The 21183-nt window shown below is 45.0% G+C and overlaps 1 protein-coding gene across 4 annotated transcripts in view; it reads left to right on the forward strand.

The window, feature by feature from the left end:
- Positions 1-21183, forward strand: part of arvcfb (ARVCF delta catenin family member b) — a 125718-nt gene that overhangs the window by 13118 nt on the left and 91417 nt on the right. The window contains exon 1 of one of the 4 annotated variants that reach the window (XM_056418708.1): positions 1316-1487. The exons of the other annotated variants lie outside the window; for them this stretch is intronic. Coding sequence (XP_056274683.1) covers positions 1467-1487 — 21 coding nt within the window. The 5' untranslated portion in view covers positions 1316-1466. Of the gene's footprint in view, positions 1-1315; positions 1488-21183 lie in introns of those variants that run through there. 4 annotated transcript variants of the gene reach the window in all.

A 21183-nucleotide genomic window follows, 5' to 3' on the forward strand; every position in this document is an offset into this window, starting at 1 on the left:
TTTCCAGCTCCTGCTGCCTGTCTGGGAACCCTCCTTTCTATGAACATAACCCCCCCTTTCGGCCCCTGAGGTTTTTGTTCTCTCTGTGGCTAACTTTTTTTAGTGAGTGTGTGTGTGTGTGCATATGCACACAGTTTGGTTGAGCGCCATTCCTATTCTTGGAGCTCGTCTTTCGTTCGGGAAGGGGCATTCGGTTGTGGGTCACAGCCCCCGTTTGCCCCTCCATCTCTTTCCATTCCCCACATATGTACAGCATCTCTGGAAAAGAGAAAGCTGGGTCTTTTTTCAGCTGTGTGTAAAACCAGTCTGAATTAGCCAGGATTACAAGGGTTGGAGAGGGAAATTACTTTCAAAATAAAAGCATGAATATTTCCACAAAATTGCATTGTTGCAGTTTACATTTTTCAACCATTCTGCTTTCATGCCCTATCACTGAATATATGTTTCACTGAATATACTTGGTTGCTTTATTATAGGTAGAGGCCTATATGTGTTACTTGGAGACCTCCAATATGTCCTAAAGCAGTTTACCACTGCTTTGGGAGAATGACCAGGGCTTATTGATATATAATAAAGAACACAAGTTAATAATGACTGATTATTTTCAATACAGCTTTGATTGGTTAATTCCCTTCACCTGCCCTCAGCCAATCTCCTGTCTCCCTGATTGTCTCTAGCTGTACACCTGTTTCCCCCATATATATTGTGCCAGTCTTTCCATTGTCTCCTGTCGGTTTGCTGTCTTTATCTCCGTCTCGTAATGTCTCTGTTTTCAACGTCTCACTCTGTCTTTGTTCTCATGATGATTCCTAGTGTTTTTTGTAGTTGCTTTCAAGCCAGAGTTTTTATGTTTTACCTTTGTCTGAAGTAAAGTGTTTTTTGTTTCACTCAAACCTGGAGTCTCAGTCCAGCCTGTCTCTCTGCACCTGAGCCGACAAACCCGTGACAGATACAGACCTTTTTTGTGAGCCATATGTCAGTTATACAGAATGTACTGACTATTACAATATTAAAATCAGCTATTATATGATTTGCAAATATTGTATATTTCATTTTACGGAATATAGTTACATGGTTGGTGATACATGGATTAAGCTTGTTTCATATGTAGGCTAACCCTTGTTTTGTAGATGGCAGCAGTTAAAGCGACACATCCGTCAAGCTGACTTTTGCGGACACGTGTGATAGTTTCGCTTTTACTTTGAAGGGCACAGCGCCCCACTTCCGGTATTCCGGTAGCTAACTCTGTCTGGCTCGACACAGCTGAGCAGAGGATGGCTGCTTGCGTCTGAGCTGCTGCCTCTGCGCTCACAGAGGGAAAACTCAACGTCAATAGACAAGGAAAGCGTGCGGAGAGGAGGAGAGGAGGGAAAGGAGTTTTCCAAGACCAGGAAATAGTTGTCACACATTTATTTCCCCGGGAGGTTTTAATTTTTTTCTGGAACGAAGAGGGGGGATTTTAAATCATGCCTGCCGAAGTGAAACAGGTTAGTGTTGCTGTCTGCCCGGTCTCCTCTCATCGTATCTTCACCGTCTGGGTCTCTTCCAGTCTTTCTCCTTCTCCTTGTTTCCTCTTTTTTTGGATTGTGTTGCATTAAAAAAAAAATATATTCCTGGATCATCACTTTTTATATTTTTATTTTATTTAGCGTTTTTAACCCGAACCCATCCCGAGTTTAATGCACGAGAGCAGCTATCTCCGATTTATTGCTGTCCTTCAGAAGGATAGTGCGCGTAATATGCGTGTGCACGTAGGCTATGGATGTGTGCATGTGTGTAGGAAATATGCATGAATGAAGGTGGCTGCATGACATCAGATACAGTAAGGACGCGTACTTCTACCACTTAGTGACCATTTCATGCTGTAAATATGACCATGAGGTATGTGTGTGTGCGTGGGTGTGTGTCGGGGTGTGTGTGTGTGAGCGTGTACGTGCGTGAAGGGTGCTTTGACTTATGAGTTCCCTGCCACATTCATGGCGTGTCAGTAGGCCTACCATATATATAAGGTCTAGTGTCATTGGACAAGCAGTGAAGTATTGGAAGTTTGTCCCGGATCAATGCCAGCGATGCTCTGAATGAGCCCCGGCCAGGATTTATAGTCTGTGGGCTGTAGTGCTGAATGTGTTGGAGACATCGCATTAAAGTCTTTTGTCTTTCACTTGCACAGATTTCGCAGGAATGTGCTTTTGTTAGTTCTTGAGTGTGTTCCCGTGTGTGTGTTGGGGTGTGGGTACCAGACCTTGATGCGCATACATTATTGTAAGTGTAAGTGTTGTAAGTATTGTGTTATTGTAAGTCTTCCGCCGGAGACTGAAAACACACCTTTTCCGACTATCTGGATTAAAACACAGATTTGCACTTCAGTGGCACTTAAATAGCTCTTATTGTGGTACTTTTGTAGTTCGACTATGTTGAGGAAATGTTACTTCCTGCATTCTTGTTGTTCTTAGTTTATACTCTAGGTTGAAATGCACTTATTGTAAATCGCTTTGGATTAAAGTGTCTGCTAAATGACATGTAATGTAATGTAATGTTTCCCGTGTTTGAAGCGCATCCACCGGCAGCCCACTACATCACTTCGCTCTTTTCCTCGCCGAGCTTGGCAGAGCTCAGAAGCTGAAAAAAAATGAAGGAGACAGACAAAAAGAAAGTGGAGTCAAAACAAATCTGATTGAATAATAAGGTCAACTTCCCATCAGCGTCGCTCTCCTCCGCTGAGCTGAGAGGGGCGGAGTTACACATTCCCTGTTTGACACAAACATTCTGTCAGCTCTCCACGTTGCCCTGATAATAATACATAACAGTTGCCCCCGTGGATGAGTGTCACCAAATAACTGAAGGAGCCTCCGCCTGAAATGAGAGGCAGTTTTTTCTCCCTCACACACTCAGTTATTCCCATCCTGTGGTTTTGATAAGTTTTGAAGGTTCTGCACGAAGTGAGAGTTGATGGATCAAAAGCAAGGCGAATGTTGCCTGTGGGAATCCTTGCTTGGATTATGTGAATGGGATTAAATGCGTTTTAACAACCTTGTGTGTGTGACCCCCTCAAGACGGAGATAGTTGGCATGCTTTGGGGCAGGCCGGCCCAGTGGCGTGTGACCTTTTCAACTCAGCTGGACATTCCTCATCCAGGGAGCACCTGCTTGGCCGGTGCTGTGTGAGAAAGGGTGTTCGACGTGTGTCAAAGTCACACTCAGCCATATAAGGATCAATATGTCCATGTATTTATTTTATTTTGGTAGTCATTCTGCTTGCTTTGGTTAAGGTATTACGAATAGATTGGAACAGGCGTTGAACCCCTCCACTTTGCATACTGTACTCTATATGTCCTTCACGGGGTCCGATAGCTTAAACCCAGTTGTTATGCTCAGAATAATGTAGATAGCAAAGGGAGAGGAGAGAGATGCTGATTTGGTGTGACCTCATCTTAATGCTGCAGCAGAGTTTACAGTAAATGAGTTTTAGCCCACTGAAGATTACCGCCTAGCCCTCAATTAGTGGGGGAGCTGGCACCACACCACGTCTGAGGTAAATATAAAGTGTCCTTCATTTTAAAACTTTACACCAGCAGGGTTTTACCCCAAATCCTCCCCATGGTGTTGCAGCGTATTCTGCTCCATGAAAAATAGAAGAACACAATTTGTTGTTTGTGAGGGAGAAAGGCAAACATTATGAATAATCCAGCAGTTTTTATTTGACCAAGGTCTACCAACAAGCAACTTTACTTTTCCTCTGCAAACAAGAAGGAACCATCTGAATAACAAAATCATTCATCAGTGATTCAGAAAAAGACTAACGTCTTGTCTTCAGACAAGGTTACTGCCAGATTCCAGACAGCTAGCGGGGCTTTCAGCTGCAGCACCTGAGCGTTCCCCTCCTCTCCGATGCTATTTGATTTTCTCACCGAAATTAAAAATCCGTCAAACAATTTTTTTGCTGCTGGGCGTTTTTTTAAATCTGACCGCTCGACCATCCCTGCATACTCCTTTCCATTAATTTCCTCAGGCTCCCTGTTTGGGACTGCAGAATATGTTGTGCCGATCCATATTTAAAGACACGTATAAAGAGGAGGAGGCCGGGCATTGTTTGGGGAGTGGAGGCCATACAAGAATAATGCCAATGACCGGAAACATCGCTGGCTTCAATAGCTGTGGAGACTTTGTCAATGCAAGGGGCATTGACTGGGGAGGGTTGGGTGCAGATTGGGAGAAGGGGTATAAGGGGGGGGTTTGAAGGCGAGAGGGTTTTGGAAGAAGCGTGATCATATGGTGGTAGGTGGATGGTGACTGGTGATACCAGATGGCCCTCCCACCACACAGTTGGGGCATACTCCCAATGTTTCCCATACAGTTCCCATGACTGCCCTTATAGCATGACCCATGACACAACATGGCTTGACATGTCACAGTATCCGCCACTCCGCCTGCCGGCCGTCCTCCCCGCCTATTTCTCCCACTGGATGCCTGTTTTTGGTTTGCGGAAACCCGAACTGTATTTACATGTGAACAGCTGAGACCATATATGAACCTTCACATGATCACGACCCCATCAGCATATACCCGCTCAGTCAAATAGTTTGAAAATATTTCTTTGGGAATTGTTTAACTTCCTTGAAATACCCAACAGGTGTATTTTGTCAAAAATAGCTTTGTAATGGATGTGTAACTTGTCATTATCAAAATGAAGATTGTCATGACCTCAGTGTACTTACAATTAATTTCTGTAGCATATTTGATCTGTTTGCTTTTATCTACAATAAGGTTGCTATTAGATGATTAGTCGACTAAACTAGTCAAACTTAAACTTTATTCTCTGTTAAACACAATATTTAAAGTAGTTCAGTTGTGTGATTCTTTGAGGATAAACATATATGTTGATTAAGCATCTATTTGGTTGATGAAAGCCCTAATATATTAATCACAAATGACATATTAAGCAAACATATAATTTACTCGCCCTGTTTTCTGAAATGAAAGTATTTGTTGCATTTTTATTATTCATGGATTGAAAATGTAATTCATTTGTTTGACCATTTATTAAATAAGCAATTATACAATTTAGGGTAACAATTCATTTCTTTACCAGTTATATTCATTATCAACTAATCAACAGATTATTTATTCAATAATCCATGAACCATTTTATCAATGGACTGTAAAAATGCTCTTGAATAATTACCAGAATCATAATCCATATTTATATTGCTTGTTTTTATCCGACCAGCCGTCTGAAATCTGAAGGCCCTTAGTTAACAATATTCACATTTGAGAAGTATGAATAGTCGTCTTTTTTGGCTTTAAAAATGATTTCATTCATTTATTAGGTGGCCATAGTTGCAGCTTTAAAACAGATAATTTACAAGAATACAGCAACTTATATTGTGACAGTCATATACAGTACCATATAGCAGACAGCTGGTCCACCAAGTGGCTTAAAGAAAACACAAAGAAATATGTGAGATATTTGACCCCAGCGAGCGTTACACGTTACTATACATAGTACGCTGTGCATTCTCTCTCTGTAGCACACGGACACACACTCGGGTATTTATTTACTCTGCGGTTGTGCCTTGTGTGGAGCATTAGGGGTCTATGCCATTCAACCCTTTGGCACTACGGACCCCCCCCCCATGCCTTGGCTTCCCCTCTATCTGTCCAAACCCATTTGGCTGGCTGACAGTGTGACCGATGCAGGCCCATGCTCCCGCTCGCTCACTGTCTGACCACTGGCGAGGACCATAATGCTCTCTCAGCTTTCATCATCGCGCTGATGGAATAAAAAAAAACCCGTGAGTGGCAGTAAATTGGAAGGCTTGAGGGCTGTCGGAGAAGGATGCTTTCATGCTGCTATGTTTGGACGCGACAGTGGGGAGAAAAGAGCGGCACATTAATGAGATGGAGGCTCATTATCTTGCTCGAGCTGTTGGCTATTTCTTTTACCTATTCAGCATTACAGCGGGCTGGCTATCAAAAATGTGTGCAGGGTGCATAGACTGTGAATCATGTAAGGATGCATATATTCATGCACATCCTTGAAAGCATTACATTGTGTTCCCCTGCTTTACATTCTGCATAATGTCCTATCACTTGGGAATGACTTCTTGGCGGATTTGAGAGTTTGTGCGTTCCAAATACATGAAATACTCAGGAGGTGAGGTGTGAAGATGGTGTCAGCCCACTCTTTCTACAACACAGAAAATGCACACACACACACACACACACGCACACGCCCAGACTTTAGGCTACAAAGGAGCATCAATTCGATCCCCAACTTATTTACTCACTGGTTGTCTGCAGGCTACGGACAGGGCGGCCCCATTTATAAGGGAGTGGGATTCATGCTTCCCTTGGCTGTGTCCACTAAACACCTTTCTGTCTGTGCTGCTGGAAGCCAACAACAAGATGCGTGTTTTTTCCCCCGATCCGGTAGACAAGAAGGCCACTTGCCTCCGAGGAAGCAGAGGATGTTCAGTCCTACGGGCTCAGGAAGCTGTGGAAGTAGAACTCGTTACACTTTAAATAAAGCTGTGCTTTAATCGTTGTAGTGACAATATTTACATGATGCTCTCTTATCCTAATAATGGTGTCATCACACAATTTGGTAATTACACAACATGCTGCTCTAATTCAAGAGATATAAAACGCACCCCTGTAAGGATGAAACTATAATCAGTCAGGTCTGATTATCCTTGACGCTGTTAAACAGGAGTGGACTGATCAGATATGCTGCTCAAGCTTTTACTTTCATTTGAGTGGCCAGGACTGATCGCATTAGATGGTATGAAAAAAGATTTTGATAATATACATTTTTCACATTTCCAACCATTACTTCCCAAAAAAGGACCCTTTTTCATAATGACCCAATGTGCTGTGCATGTTGACCTGCACTGTGTGGCTGTCCTTGCATGTGTATGTGCACATTTTCCGGTGCATACACCGAGTCAGTGTGTGTGTGTGTGTGTGTGTGTGTGTGTGTGTTTGAATGTGTCATTACATTGGCTTTCTTGCAGGGACTGGAGTTAAAGCTGCAGATGTGACAGTTCTTTGGGAAGCACGATGGAAAAATGACGACCCTGGTAATTCTTAAAATTAGTGATTGATCACACTATGAGCGGCAAAATAAGATTTCCCCAGCGTCATAGAAAAACAGCTGGTAAAGTGAGTGTTTCGAGGTGCTGTAAACGGACTCCCAGACTGGACCGTACCCGTCACCGTACTGTTTTGATTGGCAAGATTCAATTTTCCTCGGGGGAAGGAAACAATCAGCCCTGATGTGGCTGCAAGCACAGATTTATTTAAACATTATGCGTAAACATAAACATACATTACTCAAGATAGCCCATGTAAATAATGGATTAACCGATAAGATATGCCATTTATCTTGAATGGAACATAAGACCATAAAGTGTCCATGGAGAGCGTACATGGGAAGTTCTTTCCTCCTTTTCCTCCCTCCCTCTCTTCCTGCACTCAATGCTGGGAACACTGGTGCCACCGGGACCTTCAGTCTGAGAAGGGTCTGGTTCTGGGGCCTTTACAAAGGAACTAAGGCTTCTTTTACAGTTATGTATCGTTCATATCGGCCCCACCCCCTCTGCACCGCAGCTGGGGACCTGAGGGGGAAGGTCAAAGTCCTCATAGAGCTTCCCTCAAGCAGAAACGCAGGAACAACCGCCTCCCTACTTCTCCCTTTCTCTTTTTAACCCCCTCCGGTACCATCCAGATTGTACTCCGTGCAGCACAGCCGTGGGGTCTGGGGGAGCGGGTGATGGCCCCGGCTCCTTTTGCATGTTTAGTCTGAAACTGTCTTCTGAGGGATTAGCCCACTTCCTGTCTCTGGGCCGGCCACAAGAAGCAGTCGGGATGCCGGGGAGAGCATTGATTCCTCCATCATCATGCCATCTGTCTCCTGCTGCCTTTTGGGGATTATAGATTCCTTCTGACAGCTCTACAGTAGGGCTCTATCAGCTCCGGCTGACCATGCAGATTACGCTGACACGTGCACATCTCTCCCTATTTAGTTTAACTGCTCTAGGGAGTCATGCCAGTCCTGGGGGTTTGAGACCCGAAAGCCATGGCTGATGTTTTTCAATGGAAGCTTCCAGCTACATGTTTCACTTTGATTTTATTTGTTCAACACACTAATTCTGCCACAAAGCTGGAGAGATGTGCTATCCAACTGTCCACTGTTTATTGATCGACAAAGTATGTTTATATTCACCACACTGTTGTTTTCATTTGACACATCAGATACCATTCATCAGCAGTTGTTGCAGTCTTACTGGAGAGAAACTCTCTAATTGCAATGCTGTATTGAATCAGGATATATAATACAGATGTATCAAGTTATTGCATTCATGCCGTCTGTGTATTCTTGTGAACATGATATCTCAGGAATACCTTGAGGGAATTTCTTCGAATTTGGCAAAATACTTCCACATGGACTCAAGAATTAACTTATTTGAGTTTTTGTAGTCAAGGTCACTGTGGCCTTACTTAACCATTTTCGTCCATAAGTAAATAATTGATATGCTAATGATGACAATTTCACACAAATGTTTAAAAGGATAACATTATTTAGTGATGACATTTTGAATGATGTCATGGTGGCAAGGCAGTAATTCTTTTTTAAAACATTTGATTGTGAATCTGTTGATTGGATTAACTGTGATTATTGTTTGAACAAAAGGCTCATATTATCCCATTGTATGTGGAGAAACCAGTATTTATCTGGATCCGTGTTTTGCTTACTCAGAGCTCAGTCACAAAGCCTGAAGGGAGTTTGAACTGAGGACTGACTGTTAGTGACCCGCGGTTGAAGTGCACTGATGAGGTCTGGCACTTCATTAGAATGCTGCTCTGAACCTCGCAACGCACAATAGTGGCCGTTACTGCTGATGGCTCGAATCAAGGGAGAAAAATAAAAGAGAAGGACAAAGGGGGAGAGAGTGAGAGGGAAAGTCCAAACCACTGTAAGCTGACCGGCCTTGGGGCCACACAACCCCCGCTGCAGCCAGCCTCAGCTGGAGCAGCCACAGCTCCGGCCTGCGCACAAACATTATGCTAACCGCTGGCAAGAGTTCAGCCAAACCAGGCACAGAACCTCCTAAAATGGGAAAAGATAAACGAGCTCCTGGCTCTCTCAACGCTGCCAATTCTCCACGCAGACGGCGGTTTGCGTAGTTCAATGGTTTCTACAATAGAGGCATCCAGACACTGGGCTGGCTGTCATATGCCATTACATGCGATGGCACAGCATTGTTACTCATCACCTCGTCTTCTCAGCATATTCCCAGAGGAGCCACTGGCGAACAATGGAGTGATGCGCCTCCTCGCACATGCCACACGGCTCCATTGAGCTGACTAATGAACCTTTACCGCATACGTGGCCGGCGCTGGCTGCCGCGGCGCGACCAGAACACTATCTCGCCCCATCACACCCCCTTACATTTAATTTGTTTGGAATGTGTAATAGGCTGTGAAGCGGAGCGGGGCGCAGTGTTGATCTGGGCCAACCAGTTCTGCGGGTATGGAGGGACAGGTGCCAGCCATCCGTGGAAGGTGGTGTACGTAACACCCGGTGCCGGGCTGGAGTGTCGACCCCAGTGGGCTTCCAGAGAGGCCTGCCAGTGTCCGTTTGCTCCAGCCAAGCAAGCTTTGAGTTCGGTAACAAGACGTCATCGCTGTGTGTTCTCGTTCTGAAGAGAGGGCAGCTACAAGTTGCAGAGAAAAGGTTGTGTTTGGAATTAAATGGCGAGCCAGGAGAGCCCCAGTCGACAGGAAGCACAGCACGAGTTACTTTCTTTGTGCTGTAACTCAGGCCCGCACGATTCGAGGGGAATCCCCCCCCGGGGACACATAGAATGAAATGCAAACCAAATAAACCCATTTGTATGCAGCCCTTATACTCTGCCAATATAATTGGTGTGTAAGCGATGTATTGTGTCATTCTATATGTAGCAGATTAAAGTTATGGTTGGTAATTTCGAGAAACCATCTGGAGTTTGCTCGATTTTATTCAACAAAAAAACTATTTCAACACTGTTTTTGAAGATGACCAACACGAGATTTAAATGACACGTTTGCTTTATTACATCATGATATACGGGGAGAGCGTCTGAGAGCGAGCATTCCTGACCTGATGATGTAGGAGGTACTTTAGCTCCTGAGCCACAAGAACACCCCGTTTTCCATCATTACTTTGTGCCCTAACAAGTCACAAAACGGCAGCCAGTGACATCAACAGCTCCAACCTCTCTGCGTGTGCCAGGGTCTGGTGTTTTATCTGTGCTTGTAGTCTCTGTGGAAGAATAATACAGCTCTGAAGATTGATACTGCAAGCGCATATTGCCTCTTAAACGTACCCAGTGCTGTTTTCCTTACTGGACCTTTGCCTGCTATCACCATTAAAACTCACATGGGTCTTCATTTCCCTGTGGCTGCTTTTGAGTTGTCGTTGGTTACCGCTCTGCTTTCCCGGATCCTTGGAGATTCAAGGAGGGTCTCAATTGAACACGGTGGTTGGTCAGCAGCTGTGCTGAGGCTCCTCAGATTTAGGACGTGTGGAAAAGAGTGCGCTAAACACTGAAAAGATCTCAAAGTTAAGCAAACAAGACCTGTTGACACAGTCCTCCGTGAGTTCCCAAATTCTTTCCATCATATTCTAGGACGGTTAAGAGAGGATTAATCCAATAAAACCCACTCCTTGGCTGCTTTGTTCTGTCTCTCTCAAATCCGGCTTTGAGTGTGTGTTGGGTGGGGGTGAGCCGGTTCCTGTAAAGGAGTGGCCAGCTGCAGCCTCTGTTGTTCAGGCCACAAGGGAGCACAGGGAGTGTTTTGGGGGTCATGGAGCTGCTACATTCCAGACTCAAATGGGAGCACTATATTCTCAGTCTGCTCCGGGACAGAATCCACCTCCGCTATTTTGCCTGTCGCTTATCCACAGGCCTTCAAGCATCATGTCCCTGAAACACTGGAGCTCATTAAGGCTGCTGGTGTCTGTCTGAGCAGCGACACACGTATCAATGCCCGCCTTGTACAGTGCAGAGGCATCTTACCGGGGAGCCACACGTCACAGGAAGCCAGACTGAGTGCACCCTCTGCTTGATCCTTCATGTTCTCACGCCGCTCATGTTGTGAGTTTAACAAGACTTTGTTTTGGTCTTGTTCTGCTAATGGTGTTGAAAGAGAAGTGCACCCAGTCTTTCACTACCTTATATCATTACTTTCAGAAATGAACTCGGATGGGAATTTTTACAGTCAGAGAAAAATGCTATTGGGGGGGAGGGGGGGGGGGAATGAAAATGTTCTTAAGTTCAATGTTGCCAAGTGCAGGACACACCGGCAATGTCATGCCACGTGACACATTGACCGTACAGCCAGTTTGTGGGGAATGTGCCGATCTGATCCGGGGAGCAACCGGGATGAAATGGTTGTTTTCCTGGAGTGTTTCTTGCATGTAGGACAGTCGTGTATCCTGTCACACACACACGTGTATAGGTGCACACTTTGGTGTGCAGAGGGTTCTGTACACGACAAACTGCCCACGCCCCATTTCAGTAATCAGGTGTCAGCGGACAAAAGTCCCCCCGAGACCTCCAAACAGCAGCAGTGCCCACGTTATCCTTTAAGTGCACCATTTAGACCGGCTCTATCAGTTAAAGCTACATTTACTTTGTCAACCAACTCAATGTGACCTAACAAATGAACATTCTCAGTGCCAGACGAATGTGTCGGTTTTAGTGTCTCACAAATGATTTAATCCTGATTTATTTATTAAAAACACAGTGGGTTGCAGCCCTACATAATTCATTGCTGTTGGATTTTTTTGTCCGTGACACAGTTTACAATGATGAATATGCAAATATCATGTTCCGCTATATTAGCGGTGACAAGTTGCCGGCATTCTCCAAACAGTCCAGAATGATTCCAACCAGCCTCACTAAAGGGTGTCGCAGCCAGGGCCGAGAGTCGGCTACTAAATCTGCGGCGGGGCGGCCTTCAAAGGGAAAGCCATTGTGTCCGCTGCCACATTGTAGTGCGAAAATCACAGTGGGCACGCACACAGAGACCGATCTGAAATGAAAAGGCCTTCATCCACGCTCTGCAATCTGCGGCTCGCAGGCAGCAGGACTGGCCCTGGAGCCCCACAGCCACAAGCTGCTGCTGCGCTCAGTCTCTGTGGCAAATAAGCCTCCTGTCTTCTGCATCCGACATCCACAAACAGACCTAATTCACTTCCCCTCTTGGCTGAAAACTCCAGCCTCTCCTTTGCCACAGCTGTGCACTCGGTCCACACGACTTCAATCCTCTCTCTTCCAGCGTGTTTTGATGGATAACCGATGCCAGTTCACGGCACATGATCTCTCAGAGGTTTGTTTCAAAGTCAAACTACACCCATACTACTTGTTAAGTGCGTCTGGCCATGTTTTTGGTTTGAAGGGTGCAGAGGGTTGCAGTGTCTGGGGAAGGTGCTGCGGAGGAAGACTTTCCTCTGCGGTGGACGTCTCCAGGGAGGAGCTGATGTCTGCATGATGGAGTTTAAAACTAGTCTTCTTGAGTGTGCGGTGCTGAGTGAATGTTACAGGTGCTTCTCTGGATGAATTCCTGTGCACTGTGCGTATTTGGCAGTGAGCTTTGCTCGCGGCGGCACTGCAGTGTTGTGCGGTGACGGTCTGAAGTGGGTCAGCCTCTCTGTAGTGCTGGAGCTGCTGTTCCCTCTCCGAGGAGCATGGAAGAAAAAAGAAGAATGAAAAAAAATGTATAGCCAGGAGAAATCTGCTTTTACCATCACATTGCTGTTCACTGTGAACACGCACACGCTTTGAAAAAATGATAAAAGATACCTGCACCTGGATTAATGGTCCCGTCGTGAGTTACTGAGGTATTCCATCTGTCCTTGCCATGCATTTTCAATAGTTTATTGTGCGTTTGCTCGTTCATCGCTTCTCACTGGTGTCTCGTTACATCCAATTGGTTCAAGTGAGGCTTTCTTTTTATTGGAATTAGAATATTGTTTTTGGCTTGCTTCTGAGTATGTTTCATAATGAAGCAATTGTACATGTGCAGCAGAATCACTGTAGTCCGTATGATTTGTTTGCATGGATATTTCTCTCTCTTTTGAAGTTCCATGGTTTGGCTTTGGGTTTCAGCTTGGCTGCTCTTGAATGATGAGCATTTGGCTGCTCACCGATCTTTCAGTCCTCCCTGGCAGGCAGAGCTGCCTTAATTGTTGCATGCCTCTGGAACGTGCTTCACTAATGGGGCTGTTGGAGTCCCAATCAGTCAGTGCAGCGCTTTCGCCCTCGAATATCTCGGCAAGCAGGGCAGCCGCCTTGATGACGCAACAAACGGCTTTGGTGTGGTGACGCCGCTCAGGAAGCCGTGGCCTGGAGATGACATATCTCCTTCATGCCTCTTTCAGGCCGTCCGATGGGAACTGGGATCCAGCAGAGATGACGTTTTATAATCATGTCTTCCGGGTCTGTTTTTGTGTTTGTATCCTGGCTGGCCTTGTGAAACCACGGACGTGATGAAATGTGAAATGTGACAGCCATTCCCTCAGATAGTGACAGAAACTCATTTCTCAGACTCTGTCAACCTAATTCAAACAAGGGGGGGGGGGGGGTGTGATGCCATTACTGATGCCACTGTAAACACTAGATCATAGCTGCTAATCCTCTTCGACATCGCTGAGCACTCTCACAGGTAAGAGGTCCTCTACAGATTGTAGTCGGGGCGGGGCTTTCTCCCGTAAAACTCCAGAGATTTGCATAATAGGAGTTTATTGCTCATTTCCTGGATTCAATCGTGGATTTAATCGGAATGTCGCCATCTTTTCATTGGAAATGTCCAAGGGCTGACTCATTGTGTGTTGTCCCCACACGTCTGTCAAGGCGATTTGGGGAAACTGGAACAGCAGGAGTCTAATCCCTCAAATGAGTCATGATCCTCTCTCTGTCCTCCTTCACCTGCTCTACAGTCCAGGCCCGACTCTTGGAGCCGCCGACGAGAGGAGGTCGAACCATTCAGACCAAACGGAGAATTATTTCACCCCCCTGGTCTTCTCTTTGCTCCCCTCTTTTGCTTAATCTTTGTTTTGGCTTTAGAACAAGTGCTTAATCTCCTGGCAAGGAAAAGGAAACTCTACTAGGGGAGATGTGAGCACCGTGTCACCATATGGAGCTCTGAATTCCACGGAATGGCTCCTTAATCTCCACAACATGTTAGGCATTTGAAGCCGTTGTTTTTCGGTCGAAAATAGCAGCCCGCTCACCACGTGGCTTCGCTTCCAGCGTGCAGTGTGCAACCCTGCAGCACGTGGACTCTTGAAACACGCACATGCACACACTGACATCCACCATCACCATGTCCAAGTTGTTGGTTGTGGGACGCCCCTCTTTGGGTTTGTCGTTAAATTTGCATGAACTCTTATTAACATAAGAAACATTTCTTATTATGATTATTATATCACAGCTGTATACTACTCTGACCTGTATAAACACATTCAGATAATACCGTTAACTTATTATTTGTGTATTTGTTCATCAGTCACAACTGAAAAATGTGTTTGAATGATTAATCTATGAAGAAATTACAATTGCAGCCACAATTGATGGAAAAACACCGGAATCAGGCTGGATGTACGGATCGGTTCGTGTTGCTGATGTTCCTGTGTAGCGTAAATAAGATATCATATCTTGATATTGGATTGGTGCATCAACTCACATTCTCATCAATACCCCATCCAGCATTCTAGGTTGTATCGGAGGCATTTACGGTACTGGTATAGGAGCAACTCTCGAAGTAAAGCAGCAGTGTGTATCATTGCCCAGGTGTGATGCACTTCCAGGTAGTTATTCCCCAAAGTAGTGTTTAACCCTTGTGTTGCCTTAGGGTCATTTTGACCCGATTCAATGTTTCACCCTCCTGTTACCTTTATATTTACTAACATATTTTACCCTTTGGGTTCAATTTTACGCCAGCAATAAAAACCTCCAGAAAATTATTAGAATTAATATTGTTTTCCAAGTTTAAGTGTGAGGCACTTTATGTTTGTTTGTTGACTCCCGAAAGAACACCGACATTAAACATTGAATGGGGTCAAATTAATCCTAAGGCGGGGGGAGGGTGTAATATTGATTCGGGTCAAAATGACCCTAAGGCAACACAAGGGTTAAAAGAAAAAGGTGGGTTGGAATGGGGCAGAACTACGTATTCTGTTATTATGCATCATTTTAAAGTTCACATATTGTACAGTGCTTTGTTTATTGAGGCTTGTTTATCCCTGCAAAGTTCCCTTACATTTTCTATGAACATTTATAAAAAAATGTTTTGTGGTGATTTAAGTAGATTCTCTGCCGTCATATTCGTTGTGTGTAGAAGTAGAAGAACCATGGCAATGCGATTGCTTTCCCATGGAACAGTCGGATATGACTGCGGTGCTGCCTCAAGTCGGCCTCTTATTGTGAGATGTTGTTATTCCTGTGGGCATCAACTCTAGAAGGGATGTTTCTCAAGGTTTTGTTTTTGTGGCTTTCAGGGTGGGGGTGTGTTGGCTTTTTATTACACGATACCGTAAGTTAGTGTCAACAGTGAAAGTCATCGTTTTTTCCCCCGGATCATGTGTGGTGGCGTGTTGCATAAAGTTTCTCCTTGCATCCTTTTAGTCGTAATCTGGAACAGGCTTTTCTCTGTTTGATGCATTCCTTGGGTTTCCAAGAGCTCTTCAGATATCATCCCTCTTCAGTCTTTGTTCACTGGCCTGAAAAAGTAGTTTTCATCATTTTGAGATATTGCCTGCTTCCTTCCTGAGGCCAGTAGACTAATGGGCTTTGGTCTGTGGAATCCACTCCAGTGTTTTCACCCTCATTGGGCCATTTGCTGAGGCCCCAATGGGGCAGACAACAATAGGCTTCATATGAAATATGCACCATGACTGCAGCATTCCAGCAGGCAGCTTATCTGTTCACAGCAGTTTAGTCGATAATAATCTTCTCCGATTGAAGAGAAAAACACAACGCCAATGCTTCCAGGGATCCAAAATAAGATTGAGTGTTCATTTTGTTGTTGGATGTTGCCTGCCGGTTTTCTACCTAACCACTCTCTGGCACGCGATGCTTATGGCCCTGCCTTGCCTCTCTGTGTCTCAGTCAGAATATCAGCCTAATGAAATGAGGGTGCATCCGGAGTCCTGAATTGGAAGGGAAGAAATTGTTACATATCTTATTTATTTGCTGAAATTGCCATGGCAGAAAGCCCGGGCCTGCAGCTCTGCCAGTCTTGGTGAGGGGGCGATGCTCCAGTGCTCAGGTGGTTGCAGCCTGGCTAGTGCGCAGCTGCTCAAAGTAATTGCAGTGAAATCTGGGGACGTCTCAGGTAGGGGAGTTGGTGCAAGTCCCTTTTCAAACTCGGCTGTCAAACCTCAACTCTTTCTGATTAAGGAGCTGCCTGCATGGCTAAGCTGATGCAGACCAGAGCAGTCGGGTGTCCAGCCAGCGCTCATAAATGCTGCAGAAACACTGCCTGCCGGCTTTGATGCCAAGCGCTCTGACTCATGTGGCTGTGACGGGTTTAGGGGGATCTGACTATTAAGGAAATCCACTTTGTGTCATATTATAATGTGTATTTGAAGTGGTTGAAAAGTTTTGTTCTTAGCGGGGCACAAATCATATGAGCCATCCCACATATTGATGGGTCTCGGGGTAGAAAAAAGAAACCAGAATAACTAAGAGTTAGTAAGGAGATGAACATGAGAAGTAGGTTTGGGCCATAAACTGCACAAAGTGAAAATGTAATGTGGAGAAATTGTTCAATATCCCAGCAAGGGGAAATATCTGTGCATTATTTGCTGTTAGTTAATCAGAAACAGTCATTTTACCAAAAAAGTAGATTTTTGGCATATCAGTAGGTTTTTGTCAATGTGCGAGTGAATATTGCTAACATAATAATAATAAAAAAAGATATATATATAAGTAATGTCAAGCATCAGGGGGTATCTGGGCTGTGATTTTTTTGCAAAAAGCCCCCAGAAAGAATTTCATATGTGCCGTTTCTTTTTCTGTGACGGAGTTTCTGGGTTTTAAACCTGTGCAGCCTGTTGATGGTTTGGATCACACAACAAAAAGTAAAATGTTCATTACCTGAGGCTAAATTCATGTAATCCGTGGTGGCATTATCACTGCGACTATAGCTGCTATAATTGCGTGTGCAAATTCACGGGCCATGCTCGCACACATGATGCTATGTGTAGTTAACCCTCCTGTTACCTTAGGGTCAATTTGACCCCATTCAATGTTTAATGTCGGTGTTCTTTTGGGTCAATTTGACCCCAGGCTGTTTTTCACTGTGTCAAACATATAAGAAATATCAACTTTTTTATATATTTAAAGGGCTATTTAGGTAGTCAACAAACAAACATAAAGTACCTCACACTTAAACTTGGAAAACAATATTAATTCTAATAATTTTCTGGAGGTTTTAATTGCTGGGGTCAAATTGACCCCAAGGGTAAAATATGTCAGTAAATATAAAGGTAACAGGAGGGTTAAACATTGAATGGGGTCAAATTGACCCTAAGGTAACAGGAGGGTTAAGAGGTCGTCTGAGGTCCACATACAAATTGACCTCTGAACAGACATTTTTTAAAGTCAGCATGTTAACTATGATAATACTGCAGCAGTTAGTTTAGTTAATGCAGCAGGCACAACCTTAATCCTTTAAAAAAGTAAAATATGTCTATTAGCAGTCTAAATGGACCGTGATTTATCTTTGGAACTTTACTCAAAGACAGCTTTTTGTATTGACATGTCACCTCAAGAATACAATATGTCAGAGGGTGGGGTTGTTTCCGAGACAGTTTGCAGTCTCAGACCACGATTGTGTATGAACTTCACATTCCTGCCGAGGCATAAAGGAAGAGGACAACGCTGAGGCCCCGAAAGCACAGGATGTTTGTGTGTATTGTAGTTAGCGTCTCTGTCAGTCCTGCCCTCCAAGTCAGTTCCTACGCAGTTCTTTTGTAACCTCTGCAGACCTCTGTGAAAAGCTGATTAGGACCTTTTGAGAAACTTGCATATCTGCCTCTTTTTTACAGCAGTGCAAAACTGACGAAAAGCCCTGTGGTTATGTTCCGTTTTCCCACAGAGAGATTTGCTTTCGATTGTGTGCCTGCTTTCCTTCTGCCAAAGCTTGGCTTCTCACAGCACTTTCTCAAGGAGGATTATTGGGAAAGGCTGTCACTGTCCAGTAATTTTTTTATACCCCGCAAATAAAAGTACTGTGGCAGTGTGTGTGTGTGTGTGTGTGTGTGTGTGTGTTTGCCTCATTGTCCTGTGCTCGGGTGCACGGTTATGTGTGTGTGTTTGATAGAAGACAGCATTGCCCTACTGTTTGGCTGCTGTTGACAAGGATATATTGTGAGAGAGGACGTCAGTGTGTTATCCAATATATTTACTTTGATTTAAAATTAGATATTGGCTGATTTTCCACCTCTAAAGTGATTCCTCTCTGACTGGCAACCGTTTTTTAAGACTAATATAACAATCAAAAGCACATTTTATGTTACAGAGCAACATATTTGTGTGGTGTGATTTTACTTAGTAGCTTCTGGAGTGAATCCAGCAGTGAAAGTTCACTCCCCCCTCCTAAGGAGCTCTCAACACACCTCGAACAATATCACGATTCTTGCTTTATTTAAATATTTAATCGTCGGATTTGTCCATTATTTTTGGAAAGATTTTCCAGCCAGTGCCGCTTTAACCACAACACACTTGTGTGTGTCTGAGCCTGTGCAGGAGGCCTACATGTGTCATTATAGTGAGTTATTTTTGGGCTCCACTTACATGCTGCAGAACTCATTGCACAGCAATAAGAGTTGATGAATGCAGCCGCCCACCCCCCCCCCCCCCCCACACACACCCCCTCCTGACAAAAGCTCTCCCCACAGTCAGTCTGGCTGCAGTCATCTCACACCCTCCACTCTATTTTAAGCCTTCAGACTGAGGGCCGCTCCCCCCTCAGTGGACCCCACTCTCTCTGTGTGGGCCAGAGCGTGGGCCTCTGCTCACTCAAGACATGTACGCACACGCAGCAGCTACTGCCAGCTGGTGCCAAGGGAAAAGCTCCGGACGGCGGCGCGGCCTCACTAAACTCTCGCTCTGGCTATACACTGAACGTTTGGGGTGGATGCTCATGAACGTTTACATGCTTACAGAAGAGTGGGCCTGTTTGCACGGGCTGTGCGAGTGGGTCAGCAGCCCATACCGCGCTCATTTGGACCGAAATAGGCTAATTCCTGTGGCCGTGTTATTTTGAATAGATAATAAATACTTGAATTATATTGCAAGGTAACTGTTTGCTAAAGACAACTGGGTCTCTGGATGATCTACGTCTGTTTTTCCAGGCACTAAAGCCCCCATTACTGTCGTGATGAGAAAACCAACGTTGTATAGCGTCTGCAGACCTGTACCAGTTCGCCCCTTTTTCTTTATGACTTCAGACTTCCAGGCTGGATTCCACAGTGGGCAGACGGCAGGAAAGCAACGAGCAACCCTTTTTTTCCTTCCTGTCTGCATACAGTATTCCCAGCAACCACATTGTGTATAGTGCAATGCCAGCAATGTGCCACTTACCATTGCAGTAAGACAAACCAGTGCCCAGGGTTAAGGACATTGTCCAACTCGGCTGACATGAGTACATATTGTCACAGCCTGTAGACTTGGTTTTATGACAGTTTCACACTCGCAAAGTGTTTCTGCTAGGTTCTGTTTGCCCACTGTTTACCCTCGTTCAGGGGAAATATTGTAAGTGAATCAATCTGATGTTTCCCACCACAAATACACCATCGAGAGTAATGTACCGTTTCCTGGTTTTAGGTTTCATCAAGTCTGCCTCGGTCATCGACCCTGGAAAATTACTCTATGTCTGCCAATTAGGAAAGGGAGACGAGTCTAACCTGATTTAGAGTGGCTGCACGGCATAAGCATTGTGGGTAATCGGATGGCTGGCCCACACCGGACATCCTCTGTTTGACAGAGACAACAACACACACGCTTCTCAGAGTTCCTGAGAGAGGGAGGGGCAGTGGCTCCATCAGCTGCTGTTGTAGCAGCTTCTTTTGGTCATGGACCAGCTTCAAGCACCACTGACTGATGTGTGCTGTGTTGACTTGTTATTTTACATCATTACTTTTAGATTATCCATGTTCCCCTGGGTTGAAATACTTGTGTTGTGGATCTATGACAAATAGAAGTCTGGAGATCCCCAGAGCCCCTTGAGGAGGCTCCATGTGGTCCCCAGAAAAATTAGCAATTGTTAAATGCTTTCATTAGTTACTCTTTCGTGTCCATACAGATGGCGCGGCTGTCCAGACGCCGTCGAGGTAGCTCCGCGGAGATTGTGCGCTCTATTAGTTTTGTGTTTATTTTAATGTTTTCTTTGCCACAAACACATCGGCACTAACAGCATCGACCACAGCACACTTTTGGACATAAACTTTAAACAAGGGTTTTGTCCACTTTTCCATCGATCCAGCGTGGCGGCAGAGATCGTCGAGCGAACCACATCAACAACAGTGGAGCCGCTACTACGGGAGACGACGAAACATCGAGAATTCGGAACAGACTGAGAGTTCAAGCCCACCGTCACCTCTGCCCAGCATCCTTCTTGCTAACGTCCAGTCTCTGGAAAATAAGATGGATGATGTTAGGGCAGATCAGATTCCAACGGGACATGAGGACTGTAACATCTTTTGTCTGACGAAACATGGCTGACCCGCTGGTGCGGATCGAGTCATATGCCCAACCGAGTCCTTCTCTGTTTTCCGTGCAGACAGAACGGAAGAGTCTGGTAAATCTAAGGGTGGAGGGTTTGCTTCATGACTAACAACATGTGGTGCGACCCCAAGAACATTAAGACTCTTTCTCGTTCCTGCTCGCGAACCTGGAACATCTGACGATCTCATGCCGTCCATTCTACCTTCCCGGGAGTTCAGCTCGGTCATCACCACAGCCGTCTACATTCCACCACAAGCGGACACCGGCGTAGCACTATCGGACCTACATGATGTGTTATGTCGGCATCAGAACAAGTATCCCACGCGGCTGTGGTGGTGGCTGGGGACTTTAACAGGGCAAACCTAAAAAGTCATGCGAACTTTCACCAGCACATTACGTGTGCTACC

The sequence above is a fragment of the Pseudoliparis swirei genome, chromosome 7 (assembly GCF_029220125.1).
Source record: "Pseudoliparis swirei isolate HS2019 ecotype Mariana Trench chromosome 7, NWPU_hadal_v1, whole genome shotgun sequence".
NCBI lineage: Eukaryota > Metazoa > Chordata > Actinopteri > Perciformes > Liparidae > Pseudoliparis > Pseudoliparis swirei.